This window comes from Lissotriton vulgaris, chromosome 7 (assembly GCF_964263255.1).
Source record: "Lissotriton vulgaris chromosome 7, aLisVul1.2, whole genome shotgun sequence".
Taxonomy (NCBI): Eukaryota; Metazoa; Chordata; class Amphibia; order Caudata; family Salamandridae; genus Lissotriton; species Lissotriton vulgaris.
This window is the reverse complement of record NC_141695.1, coordinates 1,163,074,161-1,163,096,979: the sequence shown is the minus strand read 5'-3', so window position 1 is coordinate 1,163,096,979 and position 22,819 is coordinate 1,163,074,161. Positions and strand designations below refer to the sequence as shown.

Here is a 22,819-nt window from a genome sequence, read left to right as displayed (position 1 = left end):
GCAGGGTGTAGGGCGTGGGAGGACTCAATGAAACTATCCAGCTGTTTCAAAGCCACCTTCTCGCACACCTTCGCCAGAGCTGGCAACAGTGAGATGGGCCGATAGCTCGATGGCATTGCTGGGTCTAGACCAGCCTTTAACAGAGGGAGCAGTTTTGCCTCCTTCCAACTTCTGGGAATCGAGGCCGTGGAAATTTACATGTCAGGTATGTTGTTTTATTAAGGAAAAAACAGCAAAAGCATCTTGACACATCAAGTTTGAAACTACGCTTTTGGTACACGGAGAAGAGGGGATTTTTATGCGAGTCATAATGCTGATACTGGAGGCACAATGCTGCTGTGCCTGCAATAAAAGCCCCGAAAAAGTGGAGGGTGAGATATGTGACCAATAAGGAATCATTTGTTTTTGATTCACATCACCGTGGAAGCAACCACACTCCGAATACTAGCAGGTCAATATTTAGAAAGTCATTCTCTGCCCCATAAAGTATCCTGCACATGCTTGAAAGATCCCCCCCCCCCCGACTTGACTATGTTACTTATACTGCAGCACTTTCAAGCTCCACTTAGTTTAAGCTCACTGGTACTCACAGTGGATCGGTGGGTAGGTTTTCCTAGTCAAGAGTGACTAAGCAATGTCGAGAAGGTATTTAACTCTTGACGTCAACAAGTTTATGTCCAGGAGTAAATTAGTCTGAACAAGCTAGCTGTACTAAAAACTTACCTTGTAGGTTTTGGCAAAAGGTATTCAAACCAGCTTTTATGACCACATTGGCATATCCAGTTAGGTTAACCACTATTATTCTCTAGTAGTAGAAAAAGACCAATTTTTGAAAATATTTAGAGCATGTGAGGAGTACCTTTAGATAAAGGCATGTTAAAGAAATGAGGTTTACACACAGTTTAAATATAAGAATATGCTGTTTTACTATTGAGTAATCCATATCACCTAACTCAACTTTAGAACTCATCTCAAACCTCATTCTACTACTCTTACCAATGCCCTACCCTATTTCTCACCCTATACCTCTCAATATGTGCTCTACCTCCACTCTTTCATCCCAAACCACTACTATGATCTCCAAAATTACTCTTCCTAGACTCTTCCCTCCTCTACCCTTCCTTGCATCTTCCTATACCTTTTTTACTATTCAGATCTCCCAAACAAGCCTTTGTTAAACCATTTCCTTTCACTCATCCCCATACACCTCCCCATTACTCCTCAAAAACCCCATACTACTGCTATGAACCCCCCCCCCCCACAAAAAAGGAAACTTTTCTAGACCATTCCCTCCCTTATTCCTCCACTATTCCTTTTGAATCCAAATAACAGACTAACGTGCCCACCGCTTAAATTAGTTTCATATTTCAATTTACTAATTCCCCACTATTCCTGTTTGGGTTCCGGAGTAGTGTGCTACCTGCCAAAAAGCACTTCAACATCTTATTTGGTGTGGCGAGCGCTATATAAATGCAAACCATTCCTCCCTCTTCAATCCCTCCACTATCCGTCTCAATCCAAAACAACAGATTAACATATACACCACTGAAATTAGTTTCCACTTCACTATACTAATTCACCACTAATCCTATGAGATCCAAAGTAACGAGCTACTCCTAGAAAAAGCACTTTGACGCCTCATCTGGGGTAGTAAACGCTATATAAATGCAATTACAATACAATATTGTTTATAGTATATTTCTCACAATACCCACCTTGATCCCAGCTGCCCCTGTCGGCAACTGAACAAGATCATAGGCTAAACCGGATTTTTCAGTTTGAATGAAAGGATCAGAGTACGCACGGCCATGAAATCTTTTAAAACCTTGTAGCGTGTTTCTTGCATTTGAAATTACCTGACAAAAAAAAAATAAGAAAAAGACAAATCAAACAGCATTAATTAAGTATTTTTACAACATTCAAGCTATAGTCACTGAAGATCTGAAAGCATATCACTCAATTCAAAAGGACAGTGAGGCCGTTTCTTGTGGTCTCAGGACAGTGGGAGACTACCGATAACAACTGTAACAATTATTGTTTATCACTGGTGTTCTGAGGCCTGATCATTTATGCTTTCAAACAAACCGACCATGCAGTCCTTTTGAGCACTTGATCCTCTCGGCTGTAAGGGAGGTTAAACAATATTTGTAGTGCCCTTTGTTCCCACACCTGAAGGCACACAGTGGCCTTAAAATTGAAAGAATTCTTACGTGCATCTGGTTTGTAGGCATGTTCACTGAAATCACTACCTTTATCCTTCTCTCACAAACAGAAGCTTCGGAAACAGCTCTGATGCCCTTATCCAAACCCTGTACAGAGCTACCTACTTTCTTCAAGAGGCACTGTACCATCTGTGAACACCTCCCCTTTACCAAACACATCAGAATTTACTCAAGTGGGACAGTAGATCAAACCTGAAGACAAGACATAAAATAAAATACCTTTACTCACTTGTATTCCATTTATCCCAGCCTTTTCTCAAATCAGTCAACTTTCCCTGACTCTTTTTAGGTCTCGCCCTGGCGAAAGCACGCTCTCACCGCGAGACTATAGCTGTCGGCTCAGCAGACAACGAGTGGAGACGAGAGCTGGCCATCGCGCAGCATTTTGCAATAGGATTAGGTCGCGCGCATGAGCTTCTGCCGTAGACAGCATGGCAGAAAGAATCAGATCACGACGCGTGCCTCGTGAACATTTCACGTGACTGTGTTTGGTAGGCTTTAGGTTTCGTTTAGTCAGCGCGCGTGGGAAGGGCAGCGGGGAGCAGGGGGGGATTCTGCAGAGGGGCGCGCGGCGCCGATAAACAGGCTGGCTTTGAGCGAGCTGTTTGCGTATTTTTTCACAAGTTGAAAATACATTTGGACAGCAGTGCTGGAGGCAAGGACATGCACCAATGTGTTATATTTAGGCATTCGTTCTTAAAACGCCACCACGGCTGCAGGTGAAGGCTTCAAAAACAGCATGGTTGAACCTACGTAATAGTTTGAGGACTGCACAGTGGAGCAGCGACGTTGCTTCACACATCAGTGGGCAGACACGCATGTTGGCATGGGGTGAGCTCGTTGTTGTTCTTAGTGACCGGAGGGGCGCTCAGTGTTATTATTAGCGTTTCATTTGTACACTGCGGCCATACACGTACGCTGGCTGGTTATTAGCGAAGTTACTGTTTGTTAAACATTGCGGCAGTCTCCGCAGAAATGCTCGTTTCCCTTGCCTCGGCCAGCATTTTGAGACAGTTTGGTTCTTCTTCATCCAGTTCTTTAACACAAGCGCAGCAGTTCTTCTTCCTCCATAAAAGTGTCCAGTGCAGATGTATTTTCTGAGGCTCACATCTTCTGCCGTGGATTTAGGAGTGGGAATCATGGAAGAATGGCAGCGTGCCACTTTCAATAAAAAAAATTTGACTATTTCCTGCCTTGGGAGCGACTTCACCACACCCTGTTACAGTGTGGAACTTTTACACCCACCTCCTTTCTTGTATGAACGGGTTGACTGAGTTTTAATTGCTTAATAGCTGAAACTGAGGGTATACCTGGCTTCTACACATTACACACTGATGTCTGTCGACCTCACGTTTTTGGATTACATGGTTTTAAAGTGGCAATGTTCAAGTTTGTCAAGATTCATATGTACCATGCATATAATGCCGCGCATATGTCCTGGTTTGAGCTGTGAAACTGTGTGTACATATTTATATATTAGCTGAAAACTTTTAAAAAGTGATATTGTGGATCTCTCCTAGAATTACCTACTAACTTTACATTTAGGAACATTTTTACAAATTCCCTAAAGAAACATTGTGGTTGCGAACTGGAATTTGCCATTCTGCTCTGCGGTGGGGGCTGCTGTATTCAGGGACCTGGGGTTGCGACACGAGTAATTCTGTTACTGCGAGGAATGCATGGATGCTTTATTAAAGGGTTGCTGCAAGGAAGTGCGGGTTGCGGTGGTGGCGCTATAACAGGGGGGCCTCAGTACACCCGTCAATCTCAGTCCGAGGCTGGGACAACCTCGGTCGATGTCAGGCGCCGTTTTATCTGGCAGGGCAGAATCTTGCTCCCTATCCCCAAACTTGCCCCGAGCACCCGAACAATGGGGCAGTCGAGCCCCACACTCCATCCCGCGCCCCACACTCCATCCCGCCCTCCCTCTCTCTCTCTCTCTATATCCTATCACCACAGCATCACTCGGCACCACCACAGCACCACTCAGGGGCACCACAACATCACTATGCACTACCAAAATGCTTATAACTACAACAGTAACTTACAATATTATTATAATATAATATTATTGCCAACATTGCTTAATATTTTGCAACAGCTATCATCTTGCAAATCATCTTTATACACCAATACAGACTTTGCTAAAAATGTAATGCAACACATTGTCATATACAATGCCAATAACTCAAACTTTAATGCTGCGAGACCTATTGTATTGCAAATGCTTGTTTTATATTGTACCCACTCAACTTCCTTGTTCTTTACAAACTCCCTTTCAAGCCTACTTAACCAAGTTCCCTAAAGTACTCTACTGTGCTATCACCCAGTTCCCAAATATTTCCATCACCTCCAACATGCCCTTATTTGATGTCTATCCTATCAGATTTTAAACTTCATCCATCCATTTCGATTTCTGGGCAAATACAGCCACACTCAGCAACTTCCTCTACTCCGTTACAACGATGCATTAATACTCTAGCACATGCCCCCTACTATCTTGCTACTCCTCCCTTAACCCATTAGCACCTCTACCCAATTCTCACAAACTGAACATTACGTGGCTACTCCTGCCTCCCCCATACGAAATCTTGAAAGCACAAACAGGCATGACATCTTACACTGCACCCTGGCACAGCAAAAACCTAATGTGTCAAGTCAACCACCTGCCTTCCTCGACTCCAGCACAAACAAGCCAACTGATATCTAGTTCCAGCACAGCAAAACATGGATAACTTGCAAATAAAACTATCTGCCCAGCTGACTTCCTATCCTGGTGTGGAATCGCCCCGGGTCAGCCAACACTAGCCTAGGACACCAAATTAAATGTCCACTAACATCCTCTCCAAACCCATCAAAACTTTAAGGTATTATTTCCACCCAACGATAATATGTACACCACCAACTATTTACTTGCTTAACAATATCATTCAGCATTCAGCTAGACCGGCTATTCGGAACAAATCTGGATGGCCTATAGCATTGCCCCATCTTGCAAAAAAAAAACAAAAAAAAAAAACTCCAAGACACAAGATCATCATGAGAAAAAGTCTGGGCAATTCTAATGATATATGAAGAGACAGTGTACAGCATGCACCCACATAAGTTCTCAGCATATAAAAGTAAAGCCCTACCAATTGAGCAATACATGCCACAACGACACCCTTATTCCTATTGACAAACTGTTCCCACACTCAGACAGCGGGTTGCTTTCTACAACAACTGTCAGAACCCACAGAGTTGAGACAATCTTAGGGCATGGCAAGAAGCCTAAGAAAAGAGCCAGAGCAAAAGTCTTCCTCTCAAATACCCAACTGTAGTGTTGTGAAGTAACCTACGAATATGCTCAGAATCCCAGAATGAATTTCCCTTAGCCACGTTACAACATAAAATCCCCTTGCCCTCTCTCTGCCAAGGAGCTCAAGCCACTCTAGTACTTACTCCTCGGTCAGGGATTAAACAAACAGATTTTAATCAAGATTGCTCAACAATTAGAAACAGGAGCAAAACTCAGAGGGGCTAGACTAAACTTACACTTTAAACCCAGATATCCTATCACTCCTAACAATCTTGATTTTGCATCAGCTTCCACATTCTCTGGTTGGTCTGTGACTAAGGCACAGTGCGCAATACAACAATCCCTTCAAAGAATCAGTCAAACAAAAAACTCACACCCTCTTCATCCTGCTCTTACAAGTTAGCATGCCGCATTCCAACAAAACCCACTTTGGAGATGGATGGCTTGGACTGAGTGTGACCAAACATTGAATGATTCATTTGGAAGAGAAAAAGATATCTAAACTACTGTAGATTCTGGACCAACACAAACAAGGCTTTTTCAGCTTCATATCCCTGGGTGACCCTCACACTACACCCATCATGACCAAGATACTTAAAAATCCGACAAGAAATGGGAAGGTAATGCACAAAAGTGATATTATTCATCTGCCAGACATAAGAAAGAAAAAAAACTGCTTTTAAGGGCGCTTGATGTCTTCTCACATACCCGAAATGACATGTTCATCATGACATGACCAGGTGTCAGATAGGACATTCTCAACATATCTACACAGGTCTCTTAGGATGTTGGAAAGCCAATAAAAACAATCATGAACGACAATTACAGAAAACAAATCTAACAGTCATGATTTATAAATAAACTGCACTCACAAAGCAATCTTAACAGAAAATCTCAATTACGGTTAACAGAGGCAAAACTGGGATGAGACACCCTATTGCAAGAGCAAAAAAAATCGGTTTTTTTTGCGCACAGAAGTAAAACCAGACAGGCTGCAGTGATCCAGCTCAGTGAGTAAAAACACATTCAGGATATCAGGAATCTGAAAACGACTTACAATAATTAGTTGAATCGTGGTGACAAGTTAAATAAAAAAACAAATCCTGACCCTTACTGCGGATTCCTTTTCTTTACAAAGATGTGAAAGATAAACATGCAACTTACTTGACTTTTTGCAGCTGCCCCAATCGACCGGTTTTTGGGACCAAAGGATATACATGCCCTGGAACACATTAAATGTATCAATTAAACATTTGTCAGATGCATATTAAATTTAAATGTACAATTACATGAACGCAAATACTCTAAGGACCCATTTGCATATCGAATGACCATTCAAAATGTTCACATTTGGATACTGCTCGTTTCCTGAGCATCCAAAAAGCACTTAGGCTTCAAGCAACCCCAGCTCTACACTGGAGATGGGTGTGTTCCTTCACACTATTGGATCAACTGCTTTCAGTTTGTAATAAAGAACCAGAATAGAACCAAACGACCCCTGAAGTAAATGCAGACAGACTGTGCCAATCATCAACTAAAAATCTTACTGTCTAAACAAAGCAAAAAGCGAAGAACATAGACCTTGCTCTAAGTGACCAAGTAAAAGAGCATTTCCACCTTTCCCAATTTTAATCGTGCAAAGAAAGAGTTAATTCTAAAGTCAAAGCAGACCATTTAATTGATCATGTTATGACAGGCACCGGGGTCAAAATTACACTTGCAAAATGGGATAAATCCACTTCAACTAACCGAAGCAACAGTCATGCTTTAGAAAGTAAACAGTCTTAGATCTTAGAAACAGAGCATAAAAAGTTGTGAACTAACTTATCCGAATCTTGACCTTGCAAAATCAATCATTTAATGTTTAGTACAGTAAACCCTCTGTATGACCTTCAAGAGAACAATGAACAGGGACAGGCACCACACAGTAAGATGCGATAAGGTCTTAGAGGCCATCCTGGCCCAAAATACAGAAATGAATGAATGTTAATAATTTAGAAACCCTGTAGCGTGCAGCGCTCAACAAAGCTGTGAAACCAAATCTAGAATTACCACACGTTTCAACTTTAAATAAGTAAAATGGTAACTGTGGCAAGTAAAAGCAAGTTGAGATTGTGCCGCCTGCAATAAAGACAAAAAACTGGGCTCTGTGCTTCACACACACACACAGGTAAATAGCAGCACCAATAAATATATACTTGATAAAAAAATACAACTGCTTCCTATAGCAGCAGTCCCTAGGTTCTTATATCCATATGAACTGTGGCACCGTATAGTGCGCAGCAAGTCAACAACACTTAAAATGTGAAAGAGTTGGGTAAAGAAAGGTGATTTTTTTTAAAAAGGTACACTAAATTGTAACGGGTGTGATATAAATTTGCATGACATCCCATACATTTTGCAAAGCTGCATCTTTGCAGGTGATCACCCTGCTACAAGCTGGTCTGAATTCACCATATTCTGAATAAAAACACTATGAAATGCCGTTCCGTCACATGCCACAGGAAATCCGCACCAACCCCAGAGCACCGAGGATGCACACCAGAGACACTTATCATAGGTATAAAGAGCCTAATACAATCAAAACTTGGACCCTGCTGACCCTTTCTTAAGAAGGGGACTTCGGAAACTTCAACCACATTCATTTGCACTCTGGTGAAGAGTCTTCTGGGATTTGCTAACTTCATAGACTGCATACAGTTGTTTAGTATCTTTAAAAAGTGTTCTACCAGGGAACGCTTGGACTAATTTCCCCATTACTTTTAAGTAGGGAATTCTTACCTTTTAGATTGGCTCTCAAAAACCTACACATTTCTGACAGATGCAATCAGACCTTTAAGTCAAATAGCTAATTTCATTTTAAATGTTATTAGATATCATTTTTGTCAATCTTCAATTTATGGGACTACAGTTTGGCCAGGACAAATGACTGTAATAAGCCAAAAAGTTTAATGTACTTGTTTTATGAATATATTTCCCTCTTAACCCAACTAACTATTAGAGACATCAACAAATTTTTTTTTTTTTAAGTTACCACTGGGAATTTAGAAGGGGCTGGAAGTCTTTTTCCAATTAAGACGAGTTAATGAAAATGTTGCTGGTTCCTCGAGAAATATTTTTGGAAACCAAAGAAACCTAAAGGAGGCACTAGTTAAGAACAAACATGTAGGTCCATTCGGGGGTCCAGAAAAATGCTAGTATTAAGAAAATCCTAGATTTAGCAGGGAGTCAAAAATTAAAAACTAGTGTGTGCAACTTTGGTCATGGACAGAGTTGGAAAGGGCAGATGAGAGGTGGGGATGATAGCTCCTGATGCCTTTCAGAGAGACTGGAGAAATGCCTGTGAACAAGTAAAAAAGAGTTTCATAACGCATGATTTTAATTGCTAGTTTCCCTACTTACATAAACTTATCTTACTGCTAAGAAATTTGCAATTATCTACTCAGAAAGGTAGTCCGCTTGCAGCAGATTATGTACATGTCGTGGGCCTGCCCTCAAGTGGAGACCTTCTGGGAATGCATATTTGATTGCCTGAAGAGGATAATGCGGGTAATGCTGGAGCAGTCCATAAAGCAGGGTTTATAAGGAATATTTCTTGACCAAAAAAGACTATAAAACCAGGAATAGATTGCTTTCATTGGGCACATTTCTGGCAAAGCTATGTATAAGGCACACCCAGCAGAAATGCTGACTAGAATGACGAACCCTCCGAATAATAGACTCCCTTGAAAGGAAAAAATAAAGGAGTATAAAGAGAAAAAGTGGGGTATTGTGGGGGGTTTGATTGTATAACTCGGATGTGAATGCTTGTTGTGCTCCGGATGTTACAATGCTAAACTGGGGTATGGAATAATATTAATTGCTATACATGCAAATCTTTGATGTACTCGGAACAGTATGATAGCATGTTATGCGAGAATACGAATAAACAGAATTTAAAATCCCCCCCCCCCCCTCCCCCCAAAAAAGCCAATGCCATGAATGGTTTCAATATGCGCGTACACATTTTAATAAAGCGGATACTCTGCCCTTTGGAAATAGCTGTATCGACTGAGCAGGATTAAAATACGCCTTTTCCATTTAAAATCGAAGGAACAAATCAAAGACAAATTGCCACCGTCAATAGGTTTGGCACTGGTGGACATTTTGGCTTTGCCAATGTTTATTTTGTTTGTGAACGTTTTTTATATGAAGACGCTCATTGCATGACAACAAGCATTGCATAAATGCAAAAAAAGTACATTTGTTCATGTAAAAACACATTGCAAAAGTAGTCCCTGGCACAGGAGGAGATGACTGATAGTATGGATGTGCATATTGTTCAAGAGCAGAAGAGTGTTTCACTGTCAGCTAAGCCAATGGCTAAAGTGGGCTGACCGTGGGCTGACCCTGTGCTGTGTGGCGGAAGCAAAATGTGAAAGACTTTACAGAAGACCAACGGATAAAGGGGTCTGACTAAAACATCTATAAGTATATATAGTATATTTATCAAAAACAAATGGTCTTGGCTAATGCTTAAAATAACAAGGCTAGTCGCTGACCTTTGACAATGGCAATCTCTCTGCAGGTGAACTGCTTTGACTTGGCGCTGCCATTTTGAAGGCCCCATATCAGAACTTTCAACTCTGTGAGACACATTAACATGTCGCTGGACTGCACTATTTGGTGAGCTCAGTTAACAGTGCTTGTAGGGCATTGCCTGTACTTGTGAGGGAGACAGAATCGTACACATCAACGAGGCGTGACAAGAACTTGTCGATTGCTGGCTTATATGTCACAATGCATGATCACATAATCAGACTACAAGGATAAAATTGGACACCACAGTATCTCAAAACCAACACGTTCCATGTTAAGTACAAGTTATCAACAAATCTATTAATTTACTATTTAGTGCGAAACCATGCAATTCCTTATAGAAGACTCACAAGTTAAGCCTGGCAGAATACCTACTGATAAATACTCTTCCGCCAGGACACCTTTTAATGTCCAAATTCTCTCCTCTCTATACCACTTAATTCATTTAAGTACTTAGTCTACAAAGCATCTTATTTCTAATCAAATTAATTGATCCATTGAAAGAAGATGTACCTGCCTCAATAAGTGTGGGACCACGTAATGACATTAGACATACTTCAAACTACATTCGCTTTGCACCTAAAGATTTTGTCCATTAGATGTGTATCATTTTAAAATACAATTCAGAATTAATGCATTTTTTTAGATTTTCCTTGCTTGATCATGCAACCAGTTTATTCATACTCTCTTGTTTTCCATCTGGGAAACAATGATAGTTTCTGAGCAGCATAAAACCCCACACTTAAGGAAATAGCAAAGAAAGAGTAATGTTAAGTGATTTAACAACAAGAAACGGAGGCAACTATAATTGCACTTATCACTTTTAGTGGATTTTACAAAGTAAAGAACAAGTGGTGCACGAGTCTGGAAGACCAGTCACTTAATCTTCTACAAGGAGCAAACCTACAAAAGTTAATTCAAAACAGCACCCACCAACCATCAAAAGAAATCTAAATGTAAATGGAGTACAATTTATAGTTATGCACTCAACTGGAAAACAGTGCACATAATCATGTTTTTTTTAATGGTTTCTTTATTCACAATCTTATTTGTTGAAACCTTTTCTGCTCTTAATTTAGACGTAGCAAACACAATTCGTCCCTAAACAGAGACTTCTTCAGGGCTACGAGACAGATAATACATACAAAATCTAAAATCATTCTACAAATTATTTAAACAAAACACCAACAGCTTACTTATAGTGTATATATTATCAGGTTACAAAGAAAGACAATAAAATGCTTTATAATGTCAAAACAATCTAGTTCCTGCCCTACAATTAACTGTACACAATGCATATTCCTCCGAGTTAATTTGACCCAAGTTCAAGATAGTTATAATTATCATGAGGCTACTAAAACAAACACATAGCATCAAAGTTCAAACAGCACACAGTTCAGAAGGAAGGGCAATGCATATCCCCAGATCATGTGGAACGGAGCAAGCTTTTTTATCATTAAAGCAGGATTTCGCAAAAAAACCATTTATTGCTCAAGCCTTAAAGGACTATCCTCTCATTTGCATATTATTGCGTTATTTATATATGATTTAGATCCAACTGTTTTTAAGAGCTATACATGGGGCAGTTGTGAACTCGGAGTGGTTATATTATAAAGGTATTTGGAAATTGTTACAAATATACCTTGAAGAGGTAGTTATGTTTGTGTAGGCAGGAAACCACAAAATGCTTCCTTGTATCGCAAAATGATGCCAAAGAAATATAGGTAAATGTAATGGCGCTACAAAAGCAAGCCATCTACAGCTTCAGCCCTCTACCAACTAACCTCTTCAGTGAGATTAAAACTTCTCTACGATGTCTCTGGACTAGGATTGTGAATGCTTCCCTACTTCAAGGGCTTTACCAGGCTGCCTAAAACCAGGGCAGGTAACCTACATACAAAAACAAAGCCCACAGCAAGCCACAAAATCCCAGATAACTTTTGTCCAATCTCCACCATTCCCTTGCTGGCAAAGCTCCTGGAGAAATGTGCCCATACCAAACTATGCAACCGCTTAGCTCAATTACACCTTCTTGGCCACTTCCAGTCCGACTTCCATCATGGCCACAGCACGGAAACAGTACTTACACACAATCGATGACAAACTCCGATTACTAGATCAAAACAAATCTTGCCTCCTAATCCTTCTAGACCCATCCTCAGCCTTCAATATGGTCAAACACGAAAGCCTCAAATTGGTTGGCCTCATTCCTAAACGACAGAACTCAAAGAATCATGGTTAACTAATCCTTGTCTTCACCACTCCGGTCACTTTGGGGGTCCACCTACTCTCTTAACCAAAATTTTCTAACATACAATACCACATGTATGCAGAAGATACCGAACTATTTGTAAAAATATCCTCCACTGATATCAGATTACTCAACACAACTTTGCAAAAAAAAAAAAAAAAAAGAATGGATGACCAAAAACCACCTCACACTCAACTTGCTCAAAACTGAATTCCTCCCAATTGACCCACAAAAAGATCCCTCAACATTGAAGACTAAATGAAACATTTAACTGCCTACCACACAAATCTCACAAAATCAATGGGAATAACGCTCAACATAAGCCCACCATGCAGGAACACACCGGCTCAGCCACCAGAGGAGTAAACTTTCAAATGAACATTCTAAGAAAACTCAAACCCTTCCTTCCCTTCGACGACCTCAAAAATCAGCATTGCAAGCTCTAGTGACCCCCAGATTAGACTATGGGAGTTCAACCCTATGTGGTTTGCCGCGATACAAGTTGATTCCACAAAGGGCATCCCTCAACTCTGCTGTAAGGCTCTTCATTTGATCCAAAAGGAACAACCAAATCACTCCAAAACTGAAGGCACTAAACTGGCTCCCTTATGAGGCAAGAATACAGATGAAAATTGCTTGCATGACACGGTAAGCCTTGCACTTTAACACGCCGAAATACCTAGCTGATAAACAAGAATTGTCAGGTGGTGGAAGATTGTCAAGAAGCACACCGCCATATATTGAAACCTCAAAAATGTTGGAAAAAGAAAACCTACAACCATTCTTTCTCCGGATTAGCACCTAGATTCTTGAACTCCTTGCGCCCATTTAAAGTCATAGTGAACCCTCAAAGCACATCCTTCAAAAAAGAAGTCAAACAGTTTTTAATTAACAAAACTATACACTGAGCCCAAGGTCTCATTTATCCAGGTACTGATCTGACGCAGTACCCAAACCAGAGTTTGCACTCACCACTAGGTCCCAGTGTTTGACTCACTCCTTCTCCTGATTTGTAAAGAGTACTGACAACATCTATGTTCCTTGGTTGTCTAGTTTTTTACTTGCATTTACGCTTCTAGGTTATGCTGTTTTCTACTTGCTGTAATGTTTGTAAAGCGCTCTAATAACCTTTCAGGATCAAGTTTGCAGTACATAAAGCTTTACAAATGGAAACATAATAGGGAGCCAATAGTTCTGCAAGGCCTTTTGTGATTTCCTGCTTTCATGCACATAACTACCTCTACAAGATATATTGGTAGCAATTTCAAAATATCTTTACACCGTAACTTAGAATTCACAACCGCTCAATGCATCTCTCTTAACCCCTTAAGTGCTGCTGACGGCCAACGGTCGTCAGCAGCGCTACCTCCCCAGTGCTGCGCACGACCATTGGACGTCCATTCAGCACTGGTTCCAATGGACAGCGCAGCACTGGGGAGGGATGTTTACACGCAGCTAAGGTGTTAAAAACCGTCCCGTCTAAATTGTGTATAAATAACGTCATAATAAGCGAATAGGGGAGGAGAATCCTTTAAGGCCGGAGTGAAAGACACTGTTTTTGCAAAATCACGCTTTAAATGACAAAAACGCTTGGTCCCTCTGGGAATATGCACTGCGCCTCCTTCTTAACTATGTGCTGTTTGAACTTTAAAGATATGTTTGTTTTAGTAGTCTCATGACAATAACTTTGTTGAACTTGGGTCAAATGAAATCGAAGGAATATGCATTGTGCACAGTGATTAGGTCATTGTAGAATATGAACTAGATTGTATTGCCATGAACTAGATTGTTTTTACATTATATTAGCATATTATTTTATTTCTTTGAAACCTGAAAATATATGCACAATAAATAAGCCGGTGGCATTTTGTTTTTAAAGAATTTGTATATGGTTTTAAATTGTGTATGTATTATCTAGGTCTTGTAGCTCTGAAGAAGTCTCCGTTTAGGGATGAAACGCGTAGGGTATGTCAAAATTCAGAAAATAAAAGTATTTAAAAAATAAGATCATGAATAAAGAATACCACTTTTAAAAAACACTGTGATGGAGTCTGAGCACTATGTTATCCAATAGTGTGCATAACAATAAAACTGTACTCCATTTACTCTTACATTTCTTATGAAGGAGTAATGTTAGGCTGCTATCATATCTCCATTCCTTTCCTCCCAACCTATACTATGGCACCGATAAAATGGAACATCCAATTGGCTATCTGGCATGGGAAAAGCTTTTTGGCCAAGAACAAAATGGAAATAAACCAAGCTACATTCCACAATACTCCTCTCTGTCCTACAGATTCTCTAGACTAGTGGTTCCCAAACTGTGCACTGCGGCACCCTAGTGCGCCACCAAAACCAGCCAAGGGCGCTGCGGTCGCCGATGCGGATAATCCATAATCCATTCTGAATTACACCAGCCTCTGGAATGCAGGACGGGAGCGCCGTGCCTGGCGACCACTAGGTTGTGCGCTAGCTGCCTCGTAGTGTAATAATTTATTCTAAGTGAAGAAACATACAGTAACAGACATTTCCCTCATTGAAAGTGTTTTCACTGTGTTTAAGCAGCTGATGAACAATCCCCACGCGAGGACAGCAGGACAGGAAAATGTTGGTATTTTCTAGGAGCACAAGCCACTGGAATTGGCATCTCCTCTAGGAAGACGTTTCCAAGTCGATGGCACCAGGACATTAAGGTTCACTATATTTTCAAAAAAGAATTGTGGTCCACAGTGTCCAACGCCCACAGTGATGGATATTCTCATTCTCATTCTCTTTTTTCCAGTATTTATGAAGGTCAAATGATTGGGGCTGCGTAGCCCCCTCATTACCAAGTGATGCCTTCACTATTTGACTTTGTTAGCACTAAATCCTGTGTAATTCCAAACTGGTCGCTCCTTCAGGACAACAGTAGAAGCATCTTCATTTCCTTACAGCACTACCATATATTTGCCCATCATTGATAACACTGAGGAACACACCGGATGTTGCCCTTTTTCATTAAAGAGGGGTAGAGAGGTTGTCTAAAATATATCTTATCACATCAAGCTCAAACCAAAAGCGGCTGGAGTACTGCCTCGTAACAAGAGGTCCAGTACTTTTGCAGAATAACATTTTTCACCAGTATGCTTGTCCGTATTTGCCGACGGCTTTTTCTGTGCTGGAGACACATCCAGGGCTTTGTCCACACTATCCGTCCTGGCTTTTTGCTCTGCCTTTCAGTTGAGGCATTTTGAATACTTTAATGGGTTTTCCAATGCCTTCACTGCAGCCTACCCCCATTGCAAATGTGCTGGCTTTTAGTACATTATTTAATGTATGAGTCAGTACAGCTTAAGACTTGCAGAAGTGAAGCATACAAATCACTGACCTGCAGCAACGGAATACGGAGGTTCAGAGTCCTTGTGAAAGGTTGTTTTTTTTCATCTCCATACTGTGGCTATTGCTGCTGTTTTGTTGCCAATTACAGTGGTTTGTATATAGGTAGACAGTATTTAATAGCACTAACTTTCTTAATTGAAAGTATAGCACCAGCAGTACTTTGAATGACTTTGCATTCTTTTAAATCGGTTTTATTACATGAATCCATAGCTACAAAAATAGGCTTTGTCTTTCTTGGCATAAATAGCTTTACTGGAATTGAAGTTCACACATGGAACCCGTCTAAGTGGACTTAAAGTCCAAATGAACCACAGTGGTAGGCTACTGACCTGTCATAATGTGAAAGGAAAATCACAAAGCGAATAAGGCTATCCATTGCAATTACTCATTGTATACTATGAGAATCAGTAACAGATGTAAGGAATTATAACCCCAGTGCTTCCCAAAGTGTGCGACGCAGCACACCAGCGCCCCTCGATTCAGCTGGATGTGTTCAGCTTCAGTTCGATCGCACATGAACAGCAAACAGATGCATTCATTACATGGCCAGAGGGCGTGCAAATATTGTGGAAAGAGAGCAGACATATCTTTGCATTGCACGCACTATTCTCCCTACCTTCATCCCAATTATTTTCAGGGATTCAAATGGATGCACTACGGAGGCCCAGAGTACTTACACACAAAAAAAGTATTGTAATGGGGAGCCGCGGCCAATGGCCAATTGGTCAAAGGAGGCGTAGGTCAAAAAAGTTTGGGAACCATTGCTCTAGACCAGGGTTCTTCAAACTGTGGGGCGCGCCCCCTGGGGGGGCGGGGGGGGCGCGGCACCATCCGGTGGGGGGGCGCGCTCTACTCCGATTTTCCCTTTGTGCCCGTTCCTTTGTCTGGGTTATTCTCCCAGGAGGGGGCCAATTCATGGAGTCGACAGCTTCGGCTGCAGTGCAGGCAAGGAGTCTCCTCTGCTAAAAACGAAAGCAAACAAACAGACACGCTTTCAGCTTTAGCAGAGGAGACCCCAGGCCCGGACTGGCCGTTGAGGGCACCGGGCAATTCCCCGGTGGGCCGCATGGTTGGGGGCCGGTTTTGGGCCCCTGGGGCCGTTATGCTGCAAAAACGGCCCTGTAACAAAAACGGCAGAAAACCGGCCCTGTCACAGAGCGCGGTCGCACCTCTCCCCCCCTCCCCTCTCCTCCCGGAGGGGGGCCGGCCGAGCACTTTGCCAGGGCCGGTTCTGGTTCCCAGTCCGGCCCTGGGAGACCCCTTGCCTCCCACTGCAGCTGAAGCTGTAGACTCTGAATTGGCCCCCTCCTGGGAGAGTTAGCTCTTCCCAGAAGGGAGAGAAGGTTTCCGGAGAGGGTTTGAGGCACGGGCGGGGTGGGCTCTGGCCCAGGGCCCCAGCCTTGGTCATCAACTCATGAGGATCTTTGTGTGGGGCACTGTGTTCAGGGATGTTGGTCTGCAGATTCGAATTTGAATCATCAAATGTGTGAGGGGTGGAGCCGGCCACCAGACGTCCGTTACGTTGCCTTGTGGGTGAATAGATGTATGGGTGGAGTGGTGGATGTATGGGTGGGGTGATGGGTGGAATGGTGGATGTGTGGGTGACATGGTGGATGGATGAGTGGGGGGTGGATGAGTGGGGGGGTGGATGCATGGATGAGTGGGGGGGTGGATGCATGGATGAGTGGGGGGGTGGATGCATGGATGAGTGGGGGGGTGGATGCATGGATGAGTGGGGGGGTGGATGGATGGATGAGTGAGTGGGGGGATGGATGGATGAGTGGGGGGGTGGATGGATGGATGAGTGGGGGGGTGGATGGATGGATGAGTGGGGGGGTGGATGGATGGATGAGTGGGGGGGTGGATGGATGGATGAGTGGGGGGGTGGATGGATGGATGAGTGGGGGGGTGGATGGATGGATGAGTGGGGGGGTGGATGGATGGATGAGTGGGGGGGTGGATGGATGGATGAGTGGGGGGGTGGATGGATGGATGAGTGGGGGGGTGGATGGATGAGTGGGGGGGTGGATAGATGAGTGGGGGGGTGGATGGATGAGTGGGGGGGTGGATGGATGAGTGGGGGGGTGGATGGATGAGTGGGGGGGTGGATGGATGAGTGGGGGGTGGATGGATGAGTGGGGGGTGGATGGATGAGTGGGGGGGGTGGATGGATGAGTGGGGGGGGTGGATGGATGAGTGGGGGGGGTGGATGGATGAGTGGGGGGGGTGGATGGATGAGTGGGGGGGGTGGATGGATGAGTGGGGGGGTGGATGGATGAGTGGGGGGGGTGGATGGATGAGTGGGGGGGTGGATGGATGAGTGGGGGGGTGGATGGATGAGTGGGGGGGTGGATGGATGAGTGGGGGGGTGGATGGATGAGTGGGGGGGTGGATGGATGAGTGGGGGGGTGGATGGATGAGTGGGGGGGTGGATGGATGAGTGGGGGGGTGGATGGATGAGTGGGGGGGTGGATGGATGAGTGGGGGGGTGGATGGATGAGTGGGGGGGTGGATGGATGAGTGGGCGGGTGGATGGATGAGTGGGGGGGTGGATGGATGAGTGGGCGGGTGGATGGATGAGTGGGCGGGTGGATGGATGAGTGGGCGGGTGGATGGATGAGTGGGGGGGTGGATGGATGAGTGGGGGGGTGGATGGATGAGTGGGGGTGGATGGATGAGTGGGGGGTGGATGGATGAGTGGGGGGTGGATGGATGAGTGGGGGGTGGATGGATGAGTGGGGGGGTGGATGGATGAGTGGGGGGTGGATGGATGAGTGGGGGGGTGGATGGATGAGTGGGGGGGTGGATGGATGAGTGGGGGGGGTGGATGGTGGGAGAGAGGATGGATGCATGAGTGGAGGGATGGATGGATGTGTGTATGGTTGGAAGGGTAGATGGAAAGGTAGGTGGATGGGTGGAGGGATGGATGGATCAGTGAAATGGTGGATGGATCGATGGGGGTGGATGGTGGACGAGTCGTGGGTGGATGGATGAGAGGTGATGGGTGAAGGGATGAATGAATGGATGGATAAGTGAAGGGGTGGATGTGGGGATGGATGGGTGATTGAGGAGGGTGGATGGACAGGGGATGGATGGAGGAGTGAAGGGGTGGGTGAGAGGTCAATGGATGGATTCATGAGTGGATGAGTGGGTGGATGAGTGGGTGGATGGGTGAAGGGTGGATGGAGGGATGGGTGGCTGGGTGAGGGGGGAATGGAGAGAGAGGGGGAGGATGGATGGGTGGATGAGTGAGAACATGGATGAATGATTGGCAGAGTGGATGGGCAGGTGTGTGCATGGATGGGTGAGGAGAGGAGCATGGAGATGGATGGGTAAGAGTGCATGCATGAGTGGGGGGAGGGTGGAGAGCGGGAGGGTTGGATGGGTGGGTGGATGGATGGGTGGATGGGTGGATGGATGGATGGGGGGTTGAGTGGGTGGACGGATGAGTGACTGGGTGGATGGATGAGTGGGTGGGTGGATGGATGAGTGGGTGGGTGGATGGATGAGTGGGTGGGGGGATGGCTGGATGGGTCAGAGGGTGGGTGGTTGGATGGATGAGTGAGTGGATGGATGAATGGATGGATGAGTGGAGGAGTGGATGGAGGAGTGGATGGAGGAGTGGATGGAGGAGTGGATGGAGGAGTGGATGGAGGAGTGGATGGAGGAGTGGATGGAGGAGTGGATGGAGGAGTGGATGGAGGAGTGGATGGAGGAGTGGATGGAGGAGTGGATGGAGGAGTGGATGGAGGAATGGAAGGATAGCTTGGGTGAAGGGGGGAGTGGTTGGATGGATGAGTGGGTGGATGGATGGATTGGTGAGGGCTTGGATTGGGTGAAGGGATGGATGGAAGGATGGATGGGTGAGGGGTGGATGGAAGGATGGATGGGTGAGATGATGGATGGAGGGATGGATGGTTGATGGGTTTGGATGTGGATGGGGCACAGATGGAGGGACGGAATGAATGGTGGGGGAGTTGGTGGATGACAAGGTGTACATGATGGATGGGGACGGTTGTGATGACTTCCTTTGCCTTGGAGGATTGTGTTTTGAGCTGTGTGGTACGCCTCTGTCGTTTTGCCACACCCACTCACAGGCCTGCAGTTTGCTAGGCACTCTTGTTGTGTTGAGCATTGTTTGCCGGATATGGCGCGTGGTGTGCGCGTTGCAGTCGATCATGTGGTGTGCCGGATTCCCGAGGTTTCGGTCGGGTGGTGGGGGGCCCAACATCTGGGGGAATTCAGCTGGGGGAGGGCTCAACCTGGAAAACTTTGAATACCTCTGCTCTAGACACTAACGCAGTCAGAAATTGAGCATTGTTTGCCGGATATGGCGCGTGGTGTGCGCGTTGCAGTCGATCATGTGGTGTGCCGGATTCCCGAGGTTTCGGTTGGGTGGTGGGGGGCCCAACATCTGGGGGAATTCAGCTGGGGGAGGGCTCAACCTGGAAAAGTTTGAATACCTCTGCTCTAGACACTAACGCAGTCAGAAATTGAGGAACAGTCAGAACATCCAACATGTAGGTGCAGCTTTTCGAAATCTAATGGTTCCTGCTATTATTTGAAAAATATGACAAGGACTGGCTCAATACACCAACAATAGTCATTCTTTTATTTTGTTCGCCAAACACAAGAGGTACCTCATCATAAGATGCACATTAAATACGGACCTGGCTCAGTTTACAGGGCACAACTACAATAAAATACATGATGATGTTGACACCACATGAAGTACAACATTTGACAAAAGTGCATTAGTGTTCCGTTGTAAGGATTTAGAGGAGAAGAAATGTTAGCACCACAAAATAAAGCAATCCAAGACACTGGTGCTGTACAAACCAATCCTAGAGTTAGTTTTCCAAAGAAAGCGACTTATTTGCACAATATATGGTTGTTAAGCTTCATTTAATTGAGCTCGAATTCATACTTGATGAATGCGTCCGTCTGTAACAAAACTGGTGCTCATGTAAAGCGCTCTGATACCCAATGTCTTGGGTCTAGTTCGCGCTATATAAAACTCTTTAGAAAAAAAATCAAATCTGGATATGAACAGGACTTTATGTAAAACACGCCTGAACATCTTCTCTTGACAGAGCGCTTCCTCACACCTATTTAAAACAAAGTATAATAAAACAAATTTAAAAAAAAGTTCTAGTTGGGTCAGACTCCCCATTTGAATCATTGATTCTTCTAAAATCAGTCAAAGACACGCGACACGTTCAGACAGTATGGACCCGATGCCTACCGACGTCAACCGTGACCAAAGACAATACCTAAACAAACTAATTCCCCGGCACAGTTTATGTGGGGAAGGAATTTGCAACTATTTCGGCTCATTTTCAGGCGGGGTCGGATTGAAATTATTTCTGTGTACGATTAAAACTCAGCAGTCGAGCTAATAATCGATTTTTGCACAAAGGTATTCCGGAGTTTAGGGGGTTACAAGACTAGAAACCGAATGTAACAAACGTTCCGTTAAGTTGCAAATCTGTCCTTTTGGCAGTATATGCATTCCTTAGGGTTTTGTACCTATCTGTCTGGGTGCACTGATGTATCAAACTGGATGACGGAAGTTGATGTGTTCTGTCACTCCGAAAGTCGGGGGCACTGGCGGAGCATCGAGCTATCGCTTTGTCATTGTGTGTATTGAATTGGGAGGAGTCACTAAAAGTATCAGGTGAAGTGGTAGGGACGCTAGACCAGCTGTGTGAGTAGGGGCTAAATGAAGACCTGTCACTGAGTAGATTAGGGGCAGTTTGTTGCTGGGGATCTGATACCGAGATGGCACAGATGGGCTATCAGTCTGTGGGCAAGCACCCTATGTTCCGAGAAGAGTGAGCTGGTAAAACTGTGTGCTGAATATTTTTATTACGACTTTATTTATATAGCGCACTTCCACCACCACAATAAGGGTCCTTGCCTCTAGCTGACGAGCTAATGGTTAAGAGCAAGCTTGTTAATGTATATAGGGTTGTGCGCTGCTGGTGATTGGTGTGCTGCTGCTGATATCTGGAAAAGCAGTTTGTGCGCCAGTGATCAGCAGTGAACCTGCTCGGGATCCCTGGTCCATGTGCTGATGCACGTCCATGGCACGTGCTGGAGGATGGATGACTGGTTATACTGTCGTAAGAATATAAATTCCGGTGGGAAGCATGGAAGGCCTCAATGTACCGCCCCTGTTTGGGCACTGTAACCTGGCATGCCGTGGCGCAGACAGTTTGAGAGGCTATGGGCAGAGACACCGAAACCGCTGCAACACTCTCCTTTCTCTCACACTGAGGCCTCCTTAGCTTGCGTGGCCCCAATTCGTTCTGTGGGAGTCAATAGAACATGGTCAGGTACTCACGGCGTGCAGCGATCGCTGTACTCGTTAGCCACAGTCTCGATGCCGCCAGCTCGGGCCACTGCAATATAGCAGCTCTGGAAGCCCACGTCGATGCCCACCACGGACATGGTGCACGCAGTTCAAGCGCCGCTCAGTCTTTACTCGCGGGTGGCGCTGAGCGCAGAAGCCGGGCTGCCTCACAGAGAATGGAAGCTATCTCAGGCTCCGCCGGGTAATAAGGAAAGACCGGCAGCCGAGAGCAAAATCTCGAAAATTCTCGTCCCTCTCACAGTGTGTGGGCGGAGGGAAGGAGCGCGAGCCGCTCGCGAGATCTTTGACGTCACAATCTACATCCGCCTGAAGCTAGGATCCTCCAACGGTATATGCCTTCACATCGTTGACAGCGCTAGGTCGGTGTCAGGTCGCTTGGGTACCCATACTGGAGTCAGGCAAAATCTGCAGGTCGCTGTGCCTTCTGATCCGCATTCCCACCCATGTGAAGGACAGGCAAGGATAACAACCCGGTGATGGCCATGTGAAAGGCAGGCAAACGGTATTTTCATACACAATGGAACATTTAGGAATTTACATCGCTGGAATCGGAAGAATCAAGACCGTGACGTCCGAAAACTAAGTAAATCTTATTTTTGTTGTCGATGGACATCTATATTTTCTATACCAATGCAAAAGAACAACATAGAATATTATCCAACATGTGTACTGTAGAAATAGAAGAACTACTCTGACCGATTAACTCCGTCATCTAA

The 22,819-nt window shown here is 44.5% G+C and overlaps 1 protein-coding gene across 1 annotated transcript in view; it reads right to left on the bottom strand.

Annotated features, from left to right (window-relative positions):
* HSPA4 (heat shock protein family A (Hsp70) member 4) overlaps nt 1-22,499 on the bottom strand; it is a 395,733-nt gene extending 373,234 nt beyond the window's left edge. Inside the window, exons 1-3 of the mRNA XM_086931632.1 lie at nt 22,074-22,499; nt 6,685-6,742; nt 1,716-1,856 (exon numbers count right to left, since the gene is read on the bottom strand). Of these exons, the coding sequence (XP_086787758.1) occupies nt 1,716-1,856; nt 6,685-6,742; nt 22,074-22,180 (306 nt within the window). The 5' untranslated portion in view covers nt 22,181-22,499. The remainder of the gene's footprint in view (nt 1-1,715; nt 1,857-6,684; nt 6,743-22,073) is intronic.
* Between the last annotated feature and the right edge of the window lie 320 nt (nt 22,500-22,819).